General features: G+C 34.0%; 1 protein-coding gene across 5 annotated transcripts in view; it reads left to right on the top strand.

Annotated features, from left to right (window-relative positions):
- The window catches only part of ARL13B (ARF like GTPase 13B), a 69910-nt gene that overhangs the window by 36058 nt on the left and 17426 nt on the right, over positions 1-16426 (top strand). For all 5 annotated transcript variants that reach the window (XM_077774933.1, XM_077774931.1, XM_077774930.1 and 2 more), the window contains exons 4-6: positions 11387-11492; positions 12532-12734; positions 16108-16222. In XM_077774933.1, the coding sequence (XP_077631059.1) occupies positions 11387-11492; positions 12532-12734; positions 16108-16222 (424 nt within the window). The remainder of the gene's footprint in view (positions 1-11386; positions 11493-12531; positions 12735-16107; positions 16223-16426) is intronic.

Raw genomic sequence — 16426 nt, 5'->3', positions numbered from 1 at the left:
AACCACATTATACCCCCAGCCTTCCCTCAATTTTTCCCTCTCAATATAGTTATATCACAATTTTTGGTTAGTATTCTGTGTTTACATTATTATGACTACCCAAATATTACATATACCAGAGTCACATAAGGTACTATGGCTGTATTTCCTTTCTCAGATAATTTTTTCATTGTTCTAGGCCTTCTAGGATAAGTGTAGGAAATGTGTGTTTTCACTTTAAGAAAGCTTTTTGTTGAAGTATTTGCACATATACAGAAAATGCCCCAAATAAAAATGTTTAGTTTGATGATTTTTCATAAAGTGAACACGTCCATATAACCATCGCACAGATCAAGAACCCTGTGACTTTATTGCACTAAATACCGTAAAATACCTAGGAGTAAACCTAACCAAAGATATAAAAGATCTGTATGCTGAGAACTATAGAAAACTTATGAAGGTAATTCAAGAAGACACACAAAAAAAGGAAAACATTCATGCTCATGGATGAGAGGAATAAATATTGTTAAAATGTCATTACTACCCAAAGTAATCTATACATTCAATGCAATCCCAATCAAAATTACACTATCATTCTTCTCAAAGCTAGAAAAAACAATCCTAAAATTTGTATGGAACCACAAAAGACCCTGAATAGCCAAAGTAATATTGAAGAAGAAAACCAAAATATGAGGCATCACCACCCCAGACTTTAGCCTCTACTATAAAGCTGTGATCATCAAGAGAGTATAGTATTGGCACAAAAACAGACATAAACCAATGACATAGAATAGAGAACCCAGAATTGGACCCACAAACATATGGCCAATTAATCTTTGATAAAGCTGCAAAGAGTATCCAATGGAAAAAAGACAGCCTCTTTAACATATGGTGCTGGGAGAACTGGACAGCAACATGCAGAAGAATGAAACTAGATGACTTTCTTACACCATACACAAAAATGAACTCAAAATGAATGTGAGACAGGGAACCATCAAAACCCTAGAGGAGAAAGCAGGAAACAACCTCCTTGACCTCAGCCACAGTAATTTCTTACTCGACACATCTCCAAAGGCAAGGGAATCAAGAGCAAAAATGAACTATTGAGATTTCATCCAGATAAAAGGCTTCTGAACAGCAAAAGAAACAGTCAGCAAAACTAATAGGCAACCGACAGAATGGGAAAAGATAGTTGCAAATAACATATCAGATAAAAGGCTAGTATCCAAAATCTATAAGGAACTCACCAAACTCCACACCTGAAGAGCAAATAATCCAGTGAAGAAATGGACAGAAGATGAATAGACACTTCTCCAAAGAGGACATCCGATGGCCAACAGACACATGAAACGATGCTCAACATCACTCATCATCAGGGAAATACAAGTCAAAACCACACTGAGATACCACCTCACGCCAGTCAGAGTGGCTAAAATGAACAAATCAGGAGATTATAGAAGCTGGCGAGGATGTGGAGAAACAGGCTCCCTCCTACACTGTTGGTGAGAATGTAAACCCCTCTGGTACAGCCCCTCTGGAAAACAGTGTGGAGGTTCCTCAAAAAATTAACAGTAGAACTCCCCTATGGCCCAGCAATAGCACTGCTAGGAATTTACCCGAGGGATACAGGAGTGCTGATGCATAGGGGCACTTGTATCCCAATGTTCATAGCAGCACTTTCAACAATAGCCAAATCATGGAAAGAGCTTATATGTCCACAACTGACGAATGGATCAAGATGTGGTTTATCTATACAGTGGAATATTACATGGCAATGAGAAAGAATGAAATCCGGCCATTTGTAACAATGTGGATGGAACTCAGGGTTGTTATGCTAAGTGAAATAAATCAGGCAGAGAAGGACAGATACCATATGTTTTCACTCATATGTGGAACAGGAGAAACTTAACTGAGGACCATAGGGGAGGGGAAGGGGAAAACATAGTTAAAGAGAGGGAGGGTGGCAAACTATAAGAGACTCTTAAATACTGAGAACAAACTGAGGACTGATGGGGATGGGGGAGAGGGGAAGGGGGGTGATGGGCATGGAGGAGGACACTTGTTGGGATGAACACTAGGTGTTATATGGAACCTAACTTGACAATAAACTATTAAAAAAAAGAACCCTGTAACTTTTATATTTCTCTTGAAAATACTAATTACCTCAGGTTTTCAGTGGCTTAATTTTGTGTATTGCCTTACTACTTCATTCAAAACTCACCACTTGAACTGAAACTATCCTCTTAATATATTCAAATATATTTTCTTTTATTTCATTTTGTTATTCCATCTTCTGAGGCTTCTTTCTTAAAATCCTCTAGTATGACCTGATTTACCACACAGCTGCTATGTTTGGATATTTTTCTCGTTTCTTGTGTATTATCTCCCCCGATTCCTAGTTCTTCATCTCTATTCTTGGTTTATTCCCATGATTTGGGGGCATACCATAGTTTCCTTTTAAAACATAAATGTGATTATCATTTATATTTCTATCCTTAATACCCGAATGATAGATTTTTCTGCAGATATAATTCTTACTTGGAAATTATATTCCCATAGAATTTTGAAAACCTTGCTGCATTTTTATCTAAAATTCTTTGTTGCCCTTAAGAAATCTGCTGTAGACTGGGGGCGCCTGGGTGGCTNAAAAAAAAAATCTGCTGTAGAATTCCTGGCAGTTTAAATAGGATCTTTTTTTACCCCTTCCTTCCATGAATGTCCTGGCCTTTTTCTTTTTATTCTCAGTGTTCTGAAATTTCACACTAACATGACTTGGGGTACATCTTTTTGCATTTATTTGCTGTAAGTTAAGTGACTTTTCAATCTAGAAATTGATGTATTTAGGATTTTGGGGGGGGGTAAGGAGGGTCCTAATTTTTTAAAAAAGCTTTATCTTTTCTATTTTCTTTAAAATTCCCCTTATTTGAATGCTAACTTTCTTAGTGTCTGAAACGTAAAGTGACTTGCTGGAGGCCATATAACTAAAAATTGGCAGAGCCTCATTCACATACAGGCCTACCTGATTGCAGATCTGTTCGTTTTCCGCATTCTATAGTGACTAGCAATGGGTTGTCCTAGTGAAATACACCCTAAATGAAGTTGATCTGTATCAAACTTTTATTATAACCTTTAGTATAATTATACCAAATTAAGCACTTTACAGTTTAGGAGAGGAAAAAGATTTAATTCTATCTCATAGACTTATGTTATAGATAGTCTCCAAGAAACTTTGAAACCTATCCTTCGTAGCATGTAGAATAGGGATTCTTATATTTTATTTTAGCTCATGGTCATAAGCCGAGACAAGATAGATTAGGAAGTGAGCAATACTTCATTTCTATATATGTACACAGATTTCTGTTTTCTACTAACCTGTTACTATGAATTCTTACAGGTACAATACATATACTATGCTGTATATAGTTATACTGTTTTTTGCACTTTATTTTTGGAAAAAAAAAAACCCTGACTTTTATTCTTGATAATATGAGAAAAAGAAAAGACTGAGTATTAGACAGTCAGATTAGAAAGGGGATGGTAGGGACCAAACCAAAAGAGATTCTCAAATTTATATTCATGAGAATTAAGTCCTGTTTAATGCTTATATATGGCTAAGTAGTTTTTGGCAATGCTTAAATTTCACAGTTCTCAAGAACTGCAGGGTCCCCCACTTTCTCCTTGGTTGCATGGTTTAGAACAAATCCTGAAACTACCCCCTCCAACATTTTTGTGTCTTGGTAGATTTTTTTTTTTTATTTAGAAATAAATGGTGCCATCACAAGCCTTTTCCTCATGCATCATAGTTTGAAAAAATGTTTTAAAGAATAGAATATTTCAGATTGCTGTTGTAACACAGTATGCCTTTGTAAAGTGATTTTGGAAAAGTAAATTTTACTGTCACTGATTTTGGAAACCAACACATTTGACACTCACCCTTGTAAAGGTTGTCTTTTTCTGGGTTTCTGTTCTTGAAAGAACAGTTCCCTGGCATACTATATTTTAATATTTGAATTAAACATACTTCAAGAAATCCTTTAAAATATATTTGTAGTATTTTCTATTCATTAATGTTAATAATTTTACCAGAAAAAAACACAAGTAAATATTTCAAATCTTTTTTTTCTGTAGATCTCAATATTTTACTGATATTAAAGGAAAAACAGATTTCCTTTCAGTGCTGTATTATCATGGCATGTGTATTATAGTAGATAATGTTTATATAAAAGCAGTGATACAGTTTATACTGTGTTCATCTTCATTTATGAACCCAATGTTTTTCTGTCTTTGCTTTTTAATGTTTTGTTTTATTTTATGTTTTTGAGTGATAGCGTATTTCTTTTGAACATTTAAAGTATATTTGTGTTAAAGATACTTTAAATTATTAGATTATTTCTGGTTTCTTAGGAATAAATTCCTTTGTTTGTTGTGGCCACAGACTGTTTCTTCTGGTAGTGGGCAAGGTATTTTGTGATCTTTGTCAGTAGTTTATCTTCAGTAGGTAATTATATGATACAAGGATGCCCTGAGTGCTCTGCATTACGGATATATTTTTAACCCATTTTTTTGTGTTTGGCACTCCTAGCACCCCCTGGAGTTTGCCCTCCTTAGCCCTGGTAGTATAAATATGGACTTGATTTTTCTCTAGAGATTTCTATAGCTCAGGTAATACATATGGCTCTGATTTTTTTTTTTTTCTTCTGGTGGATAGCCTCAGTGAATACCTCACTTCCTGTTGTAATCCTGGAATTAAGTCCAACAGAGATTTTCCTGTATATGTATATTAACTATATTCTATTTTTTTCTAGTTTACTACTTTAGGAAGCTCAGTTTTAGTCCCCTATTATGCACAAATTTGAAACCCCAGCCTCTAAGGTAAAGTATTTGCATGGAGTTAGCTTTAATTCCTGCTTTCCATTTTGGCTCTGAGTGTGTTGCCTCTTCAATTCTAGCATCTGGAATTCCCTTTCTTACTTCAAATGTAATTATGTAGTTTTAAATTTTGTGTTTTTTTCCCTTAAGATTACATCAAACACATCTATATGGGTTTTTTTTTTTAATGTGTTTTATTTATTTTGAGAACAAGAGACAGAGACATAGAGGGGGAGAGAAAGAATCCCAAGCAGGCTCTGCACTGTTAGTGCAGAGGCTGACATGGGGCTCCATCTCACAAATCATGTGAGTTGAAATCATGAACTGAAAGCTTAACCAACTGAGCCACCCAGGGGCCCCATTCTTCTATGTTTGTAGCAAGAGGGAGGAATATCTGTATATCTTGACTGAAAGTCTCAGGTGATTATCTTTACAGAGTTAACATAGTTCAGAATGTTCCTTAAATTCTTCTTAATCTGTCCAAAAATTGACTTAATGTATGTACTCAGGTGTACTTACATGTTATATATAAACTGCATTTTCTAGTAGTTACGTGCTCATGAGTACATGCATAACTATTTACAATTTAACCTGTTAATCTTACAACTTCATATTAGAAATTAGGTAAAGTCAGACTTCTAAGCATATTAGAATTTGAAAGTTGGAAGAGACAGAGGTCATGAAGCCATAGAGTGTAATTGCTTAGGCTGCATGAAATTGATGAGAGTACCATTATATATAATCTTTCTGTACCTTAAATTTATTTTTCTTCATGTTGGAGGATTTCTATCCAAATAATGACTCCTCTGTCAGTATGTTTAGCTTACTGTGTTGCTATACAGTTTTAAATTGTGACTTATCTTTGATGTAAACGGATATTTGCAAAAAGACATTTAGAAGACTAGTTTATAAATATGGTAATCCACTTTGACAATTTGTTCTGGGAAATAGAAAAGTAAACCTTGTATGACTCAAAAGTTTCTCCACCCTATTATAAACAGGGAGTGTTCCCAGAAACAGAAATATGAATAAAAATTACCTAAAGCTTTAAGAAACATGCCCTGGGATAGACATTTACAGATTTAGAGATTTCTTTTAGTAAGAAATTTCTTTCTGTAGTTACTGTATTCAATATAATATTTTAATAAATGTAACCAGTTTTTATCCAACATGAAATGGAGTATTCTTTTGCTTTTATATATGAGGACAACTTACAACATTTTCTTCCTTCAGAGTGAAAACAGCTGTTCCTGGAAAACTCCCCTTTTTGGCTACTTAAATATGGAAAGCAAACTAAAAAAAAAATATTGCAAATTGCATATATTCTCTCAGAGCTTAAATTATCTGATATCTTTTTGAAAAGCAGTTTTTCAGCGATCTTTTATTCTACTTATTTGTTGTAAATAAGTTGTTAAATTACCTTGCCTAATGTAACAATAAGACCATTTTTGTTTAACTATTTAAGACTCTGGTATAATTTTGAACTCTCACTTATGTCATTAAGCTGTATATACATGAAATAATTTTTATGTTAAATTTAAAACTTCATAGCCATGGAGATAATGTGTTTTACATATAGCATAGCCAACTTTCAAATCCACCCTTAAAACACTTATTAAAAGTCATTATTATTTTGATTGAAAATGGGCTCTTTATTAAGATCTAACATGGTAGGAATTATAAAATAACTTTGAAGAAATATAAAAAAATAAAATAGGTTTTGGTAAAGCTTCTATATATTACTTAATTCTGGATGTATCAGACCTACCTATATATATGTTGCATTTAAACAGTACTGACTTAAGTTTTAGAACCATCAAATCAAACATATTTATATTAAGTTTTATAATTTAGGTACTTTCAATATATTGAAACTTTAAAAATCTGAGTACTTTGATATTTTTACTGTAGTGCTTTTACAACAAAAGTATTTTCTAATTTCTTCCAATATAAAAGATTTTCAGAAACAACAATGAGGTAATTAAGATCTGACAGAAAATTATCTTAACTTTTCAAATATTATTATGTGTGTCAATGTATATATGCATTTGGTAAGCTTCTTTTCACAATTATAGTCTGTCTACAAAAGAAAACATTTTAAGCTTTAGAGGATCTGATGTTCTAGTGTTTCTAAAATGAGAAGTTATTTTTTAAAGAAAATTACAAGAAAAAGTTTATTTTTATTATACTGGTTTATTTCTAAGAGCTCTAAACCCAAACCTTATTCAAGATATAGCAGTGTAAATGAACAGGTCAGTTACCTGGTCGAAATCTGAGCAAACCAGTAACTTTAATTATCTGTTGAGCTGTTTTTAAATATCACACACTTCAGTCCAAGGATGGCTTGCATTGAAAAGTACAAAAAAGTAGTTTTATTTACCTTTGTCTTGTTCTTTTTGTTGCTTTTCCACCTGCAGCGTTGGAGTCCTGCCCTTGAGAGAACAGCTGAATTACTTGTAACGTTTCAAATTATTTAAGCCTCTATCTTATAGTTCACAGGCTCATTTTTGTATGGTTTTCATATAGTTAACGTAATTGAAAGCTGAATACTGAAGTCAAATAAGTTAGATATAAAGTTGTCCTTTTGCTGTTAGTATCAAATGAGAAGAACAAATTGCTTACTTCACACCTGGAGAATCCGGTTTTGCCTGTTAGCCGCCTATTCTTTAGATTAAAGGAAGATCATTTTCATTGGAGCTGGCTGGTAACAGGAAGTCCTTGTTAAACTGCCTACATAGAGCATTTGGCACAGGCTCTGTAATTCCAATCTTGTATTATGTATAAAATCTATTACTCACAGAAAAGGTGGTTTGTATTTAAATAGATGTTACTTTGTTTTCTTTAGGTATCAAAACTTGCTAAATATACAGAATTTGGAATAAATAGGAATGGAAACAAGCCTGGGGTAAAGCCTTTTTGTTCCATTTACTTTAAGATGATTGAATTCTACTTTATTTTGAATTCACTTTATTTTAGGAAATCCCAAGGGCTTAACTCATGAGATCATTGAATCTCAGAACCATAAAAGCCAGAAAAGAGCTCATCTTTAAACCTTCCACCTCATTTTTCTATTTACTTGTACTTGCTACTTTCATAATAAAGTATTTTCAGTATAGAAAAACTAAAGTTGTACAGCAATATGTGATACTGTTTATAATATACAGTATAACAATTCAAAATTAACTTTTACCAGAGTGAAATACTTACAAGGAAGTATTAGAAATGAAATTTCTCTCATAGTGCTAAATTTTCTTACTCCCCCTTTTTTCCTAAGTTGTTTTGATTTGAGGGTAAGAGGAAGAAAATTGCTATAATATCTATCAAAATAACTATTGCATTTATTCTTTGATTTAGTAGTCCCACTTCCTGGAACCTGTTCCCAAAATAAGAAATAACTCCATCACACACTTCTTCACAGCACTCTTTGTGAAAACACATCACTGGAAACAACACAAAAGTCCTTCCGTGTAGGCCTGGCTGAATAAATGAAACATCCATATAAATGACCTTTTTGTTGCTCATTAATAAAGAATATAGTAATAAAAAAGACTTCTTTATACTGCTCTAGGGTAATTTTAGAATTTACAATTTAAAAAAAGCATGGTGGTGCATAAGTGTATACAGTGTAGTAGCTTTTGACGAAAAAAGGAAAGGTGGATATACACACAAATACTCCTCCTCACTATTAATCAATAATGGTGAGTTTCAATAGTCTCGAAATTGTGTACTTTAAAATACCATTTCCCCCATATACGTGTTTATATGTTCAAAAAGGAGCAATGGGAGGTGGAACTAGATACTAATGAAAATAGTTACCTAGAGGAGAATGGAAGCAATAGAGGGAAGGGACAGAGATGGAAAATAGTTCTGATTGTACCTTGTTTTTACAGTTTTGAATTTGGAACCATGTAAACGTTTTAAGTTAAATCTTAAAATAATAAAACTATCTCTAAAAAACAAAAGAAGCCTGAAACAAATGAACCTGTCTGCATATCTAGATGGTAGCGTAGCCGTACAGAGAAGCATTATTTCAGGTAATTTTAAAAACCAGTATTTTGACCCATGCATCTTTTGTGGGATATATTGTTAGAGACAAAAAATAACCACAAGGAGATCTTAATCTGCATTTAGCAGTATTTTTAGTAATACTGTTGGCATTGTTATGTTGACACCCTTTATATTGTAAATAGTCAATGTCAGTGTTATTAGGAACTGAAGTTTTAAGCATAAGAAAAAAGAACTACAAATCAAGCTAAGTAAAGGCTAAGTAATATTCGATTTAAAATGTAAAAATCATATGATTTAAATTTTTTCTAGCTCTATCCACTGAAAGGGTCTAGAAGCAATGGCAAGTCAATAGCAATAAATGTCCATAGTCCCCAAATACCAGTTCCTTCCTTACTGAAAGGAATCAGAGCACCTAAGAGAAACTGATGATTTCAGGTCTGGGACATTGTTTCTTATGGGAAAGCAAAGAAGCTATCAAAGACTACTGGAGTTGTGCCAAAAGAACCCAGGAGCTGTTTCAAAGGGGACTCCCACTGACCAAAAATTGGTAACTCTGAGACTCAAAAAAGAACACTGACTACAATAAATTGAAACACATTATCATATACATATATGTTTAAGGTTATTTAAGTAATCTCTACACCCAACATGTAGGCTCAAGCTCAGGACCCCAACATCAAGAGTCACATGCTCTTCTGACTGAGCCAGCTAGGCACCCCTAAAATCCATGAGTTCATAATGATATGAACTCCACTCACTCCCAAACCAAAGAAAGCAACTTGATTAACTTTGGAGGTGGATAAGGCACTAATTCATTCTTTTTAAATTTTTTTAATGTTTTTATTTCTGAGAGAGAGAGAAGGCACGAGCAGGGGAGGGTCAGAAAGAGAGGGAGACACAGAATCTGAAACAGGCTGTGTCAGCACAGAGCCTGATGCGGGGCTTGAACTCATGAACCATGAGATCATGACCTGAGCTGAAGTCAGACGCTTAACCGACTGAGCCTCCCAAGCGCCCCGGCACCAATTCATTCTTAGGAAACCTGGGAAATGAAGGCAAAGGATCAAACATTTATGTTGACTTTTATCTGAATTGTATTTAAGTAAGCATTACCAAGTTGTTGATGAAAGTTTACTTTTTAGACAAAATATAGTTAGTAAATTCAGAAGGAATATAGAACTAGAAAAATTTTATAAGCTCTTATAAAATAATGAAATTAAGCAAAGGTCATTACGGCTGTTAAAATCATTACATGAAAGAAAGGTTAGTGGGGAACTTTATTTGGGATGAATCAAGCTAAGTCCAGCCAAATCCACTGATCCATTATAATATCACTAAAGGTTGTATAACTGGATGTAATATGGCTTCTAAGTATCCTATTAGCACTATCGATGAAATATGCTTGTCAAAATTTCAACTTGAAACTCATCCAGCCAGTACATCTAACTACATCTACAGATGTGCATCTAATTACAGATATAGGAAATACCCGGTATGCGTGTTAAAATGACCTCATAAGGAGGATATTAGCTGAATCCTAAACACAGGAAATTCTATAGAAATAGGACTTGTTTTGTTTTACAAATTGACGTCATGGGAGGAAAGAGTTGGTGGTGGTGGTGGTGCAGGGGTGGGTGTGTTGGGACTGGGAATGGTATTGATTCAAGAAGATTTAAGTGAATACATTGTAATGTGTATCTTGTTTGGATCTGAATTTGGATATAACTTTATAAAAAATATTGAGGAATATTAACTTCTTTTATGTGTGATAGTGGTATTGTGGTAATGTTTTTTAATTTTTAAGTTTTGGGGTGAAGTAACTTGACTGGGCAGGGAAAGTAGAAGACCTGTAGATGAGCAAGAGTGGCATAATGTTGATAATTTTTAAAGATAGGTGATAAGGGTTAATTAGATTTATTATTCCATATATTAAATAACACATATTTTGGCTCTGAAATGTCTATCAAGCCCTGACCAAGACAGTGTCATATCCCATCTGATAGGCAAACTTTTGTTGTGTAGTAATTCCTATTTTTAATAACTCATTTTTTTCATTTTGTTGTTCCTCAATCTGTTCCTAATTGAGTATCATGTTTTTTATGCCTAGTGCTCTACCAAGTAAATTAAAAGTGCCCCCACTTTTAATTTAACCTCCAATAGGTTAAATCTAACCTCCAATAGGTTGCACATATATGTGGACACATTCACACGTGAGAATATAGATGAACTCTAATAGTACAGACTCAGAATGAATGTCTGGGTGTTTAAAACATGATGCAGTTTGTATTTTAAGAAGATAAGTACATAATTGATGTGAAAGCTGTAACTGATGGTGGAAGGCTGAGGAAGCTAGCAGTCTACTTCTTTTTTCTCTTTGTAGCTTGTTTTGGTGTTGGACTGTTGACCTATTGCTTGTTTTCTTGAGACTTCTGTTTACCTGATTTCCCTTTAAAGACCATGATCAAAATATTTTTATGTGGCTTTATGATTACATATTTGCTATAAAACTACTTCATATATGTCTCTCTAGGTTGGCAAATAAACAGGACAAGGAAGGGGCGTTAGGAGAAGCTGATGTGATTGAATGCCTGTCTCTGGAAAAATTGGTCAATGAACACAAGTGCCTATGTCAAATAGTAAGTTTTTGGTGATTTTTTTTGCTCTATGTTTAGAATAACTTGTTTTTGTAGAGGTGATAGGGGATTAGGTTGTAGGCAGCTAACAAAATAATTTATTAGTGCTCGAAAATAATTTTTTTTAACCCAGGAAATCCCATTCTCCCTGTCTGTTAATATTATTTAATACTGTAACATTTATTTTTCCATTTAGTGGTTACTTCCATAAACTATCTTTCATGATCTCCAAGATTTTAGATTTGCTTTTTGTTTAAGATATTGCTGATAGGACCTGTAAGTTATACAAACATGCCATGCTATAAATTTTGTAGAGGGCCACCTGACTGGCTCAGTTAAGTGTCTAACTTTGGCTCAGTTTGTGATCTCACAGTTTGTGATTTTGAGCCTATATCAGGCTCTCTGCTGTCAGCACAGAGCCTGCTCCAGGTCCTTTGTCCCTCTCTCTCTCTCTGCCCGTCCCCCACTTGCTCATTCTCTCTCTCTCTCTCTCACTCTCTCTAAAATAAGTTAAAAAAATTAAAAAATTTTGTAGAATGGTCTAGTATAAATATAAAGTGTAAGCATAGGAGAGGTTATAATGAGTTTTGAAAGATTATATCAGGAAAGTTATCCTATAATCTTAAGAAAGGTTGACAAAAGGTTTCAGAAGATGGCCTTTAGGTTGTCAATCTTAAAAGATGTTTACTGCTGGTATAAGGAATTAAAACTTTCTGCTGTTTTTAGTAAGTAGGTATTTTTCTTCTGGTAGTATAGTTTTGTCTTCCAATCAGTTTGTTTAAAATTATAATTGGTACTGTCGACTTCTTGTGTCATAGTGTCTCTCACAGTTTACAGATATTATCCATAAAACATATCAGATTATATATACTAATGTTTACTCGTCATTGCAAAGGTGTGTTTTATAAGTTAAATAAGCAGATGCTTCATATAATTAATGGATTAGTTTTGATTTGCCAGTATTTACACTTAATGGTTTATACAATTTTTGTGGAGAACTCTTAGTTTTAATATTTAAGTCAAATAAATTGCTGTTTTTCAGGAACCTTGTTCAGCAGTCTTGGGATATGGAAAGAAAATTGACAAGTCCATTAAAAAAGGCCTTTACTGGCTACTACATATCATAGCAAGAGACTTTGATGCCTTAAATGAACGCATCCAAAGAGACACAACAGAACAACGTGCTCTTGAAGAACAAGAGAAACGAGAGAGGGCTGAACGAGTGCGGAAATTACGAGAAGAAAGGTATATACCACAATGCATTTGAAAAGTCAAGACCACCACAGTTTTATGGATAATTTTATAGTTTTGTCTATTCGGTTTCCCCTTGCTATATGAAGGAAGACACTAGGTAAATGTTTTATTTCTGTGGATCTTTCCATACAGAAGTTTGAGTGATAGGGTACTGATTTTTCTACTGGTGTTATAGTAATTAAATTTATTCTTTAGGTATTTATTAATTCCCAGAATTTGAATAGTTTTATCTCTTATTTCTTAATGGTTACCATTAGTGTAGTGGTTCTCAATCCCTGGGGTGATTTTGTTCCTCAGAGGACATTTGGTAATGTCTAGAGACATTTTTACTTGTCATGGCTGGGGATAGGTGGAGTGCTTACTACTGGGATCTGGTGGGTAGAGGCCAAGGATGCTGCTACATATCTTGTGATACATGGGACCATCTCCCACAACAAAGAATTATTGGGCTCAGTGTGTCAATAGATTAAAAAAGCCTTCTTTAGTCAAGCAAAGATAGAAGGTAAGCGGTTAGTGGATGTATCAGCTGAAGCAAAATCTGATCTTCAGCACTACTTTTGTCAGAAAGTAGATTAAATTGCAGTGTCTTAGTATTTTAAAATATGTTTTGAAATTATTTTTAAGATATGTTGCTTGAAAGCAAACTTTTAAATGGACTTTAGCAAACTCTGAATTTAAAAAAAAATTATATAAATTTTACCACAGAATCATTTATAATAATCTTAATGCTGGAAGAAAGTACTCAGATGTGATTAGAAGTTGTATTTAGTGCTTAATCCTGTGATTCTTCTTTCTGGATTGTTATATGGTAGGGGAGGGGAGAAATGAAGAAGATTTTTCAGTGAGTTCTGTAAGATACAAAGTTGTCTTCCATATACTTAAATAATACTGGCCTTCCATGTACTTTAACAGAGTTGTAGTCTGGTAGGCAAGAACTCACTAACTGCCGTTGGTGATGCCTTTGTGTGATGCTTCCATACACTGTTGAAGAAATCCTCTGATTTCTGGTATCTTTCATTTAATTCAGAGATAGGACCTAAAGGAAAGAAATATTTCTACAGAAATACTCTCCATCCCCAAGTGCTGAGTGATAGGAGCAGACTATTCATCTAGGTCCCTCTTGATACCAGTGTGAGGTTTAATTTTAGTAAATGTGAGAATCTTTGGTTTCTTATCCTCATGTATATTTTCATGATACAAAGCTCGGTACAACCAGTCATCCATAGGAGTATACCTTTTATATTGTTATAAAAATAAAATATATGACCACACTTTTCTGAAGACTCTTTTGCTTTTCTTCCAATAAGAAAACAAACAACAACAACAAAAAATTGAGTTGGAAAAAATGTTTTCTAATGTTAGTCACTTTTTTTCAAGTTTTTACCTTTTCCATAAAGATATTCTAGATCATGTTAACACGTTGTGGCCTTTCTGATAACCGTTCCTCTTTCCTCCTTTCTCCCAGCCACACCACTTCTGGTCTGAGGCCTCTCCTGTTGAGCAGCAAAAATTTGTAATTAAAAGTAAAGTGGCATTAGAGAAGAGTTATTAAAAAAGAAACTTTTTATTTAATTAAAGGTTTAGATATTTTTGAAAAACAGTAAAACATGCTGGTGTTGATATATCTGAAATATATGAAATAGTATCTGAAATAGTATGTCAGTATCAGATAACCTGAAACTGCTTACTGATAAAAAAATAACATTACCATCCTGTAGATGTGTTCATTTACAGAGTGCTTTCACATACTGAGCACTTTGCCTGCACAACCCTATGAGGTAGATATTTTTATAAACATTTATGGGAAAGCTGAGGCTTAAAGATCTAGATATAAGTCCAAAGTCATAAAAGTAATAAATTGCAAATCTCTAACTCTTGGCTTCCTAGGTTTACAATGAAAGGATATATATTTATACAATAGAACATAATAAATGTCATAGTAATGAGCATTCATGTTACCATACTTATAGTGTAGTTGTAGATTATATTATAAATTAACATACTAGGGTCCCTCTGTAGAGGACTTCCTTTGTAGAAATTTCCTCCCCCCTTCACTTTTTTTATGAGTTGTCCTTTGTTATGAGTTGTCAAGACTGAAAATCCTGGCCGGTTAGATAGGAACTTTGTTATGTCTGTTTTACCACGTTGATGCCAAGGGAAGGAGCTTAGAGTGGGGCAGAATGAGTGAAGGAGAACGGGAGGTACCAGCTTCCAGTTACCAGAATGACTAAGTCTCAGGATGAAAGGTACGGCAAGGGGAACATAGACAGTGGTATAGAGTTGTATGCCTACAGATGCTGACTACACTTATGGTGTACGTTCAACTACTTGTTTTAAACAGTAACTTCTTATTCTTCATATGTGTGGGGCAGTATTAAGTATAAATCACAGAGATAGTGAATGTTTCAGTAGTAACTCATGTGGAAATACTTATTTAATCTGAGTGACATAGAGCAATTTAGTTTTATAGTTTCTTTATGAGCAGCAGTTGTTATCTAGTCCATATGTGACATACAGTTTGACACAGCCGTGAAGAAGGGTGTTAACAAGAGGACTTATTTGTTAACATCAATGAAGAAGATAGCATCTGTCTGGGAGAGGAATGAACAAATCTATGAATACAAACTTTTGATGCATAGAAAATTAATTAACAAGCACCACTGACATTTAGAAGTCAGTCAGGGAATGTTATTTTTGTCAGCATTTCTCTTTTTTTTAATTCAAATAATTAACAGTGGAATATTAGCCATAAAAAAAGAATGAGATCTTGCATTTGTAACAACATGGATGGATCTAGAGGGTATTATTATTATGCTAAGTGAAATAAATCAAAGAAACACAGATACCATATGATTTCATTTATATGTGGAATCTAAAAAGCAAATGAAAAACAAAGTGAAACAGACCCGTAAACACAGAGAACAAACTGGTGGTTTCCAGGGAAAGGGGGGTGGACAGGCAAAATGGGTGAAGAGGAGTGGGAGGTACAGGCTTCCAGTTATGAAATGAATAATTCATGGTGATAAAAGGCACAGCATAGAGAATATTATGATAGTGTTGTATGGTGACAGTAGCTATACTTGTGAGGATAGCATAACGTATAGACTTGTCACAGTGATGTGAAGCTAATGTAATATTGTGAGTTAACTATACTTCATATAAAAAGTTCAGATGATTGCTCTTTACATGTGGCTAAGGGGCTATTATCAGAAATCAGTATTTTTGAAAATCTCTTAGTAATTCAAAGCCGTATCCAGATGTTTAACTTACTAAATTTAACAGCGTTAAACCTATTACAAATGTTCTTACACATGGTTCAGCATTTTCTCATAAGGAATTCCAAAACTTTTCCTTCAAACAATAGAGAACAAAGAGAAAGAGAGCAGGCGGAACTCAATGGAACCAGCAGCCTGGCTGAGTTGGACTCCGAACCAATTATTGTTAATCCTTTCCAGCCAATCGCGTCTGTCATCCTTGAGGTACGGATGGTGGCAAATGTAATTTTTTTCTATCTTAAGTTATAAAGTTAGAAATTGAGAAAGGAGATGGGGAGAAGTGTTTCACCAGAGATTATTTCTAAAAGAAATTAAATGGGAGAGGTGGATTAAAGGCTTACTGCTTTTTCTTCCTCTTAAAGTTTACTTTCTGATCTGATATAAAAAGGAGAGATGACTCCTGAATTA

This window comes from Crocuta crocuta, unplaced genomic scaffold, assembly GCF_008692635.1.
Source record: "Crocuta crocuta isolate KB4526 unplaced genomic scaffold, BGI_CrCroc_1.0 scaffold6, whole genome shotgun sequence".
NCBI lineage: Eukaryota > Metazoa > Chordata > Mammalia > Carnivora > Hyaenidae > Crocuta > Crocuta crocuta.
The sequence above is the reverse complement of the archived record's forward strand: the minus strand, read 5'-3'. Positions and strand labels throughout refer to the sequence as shown.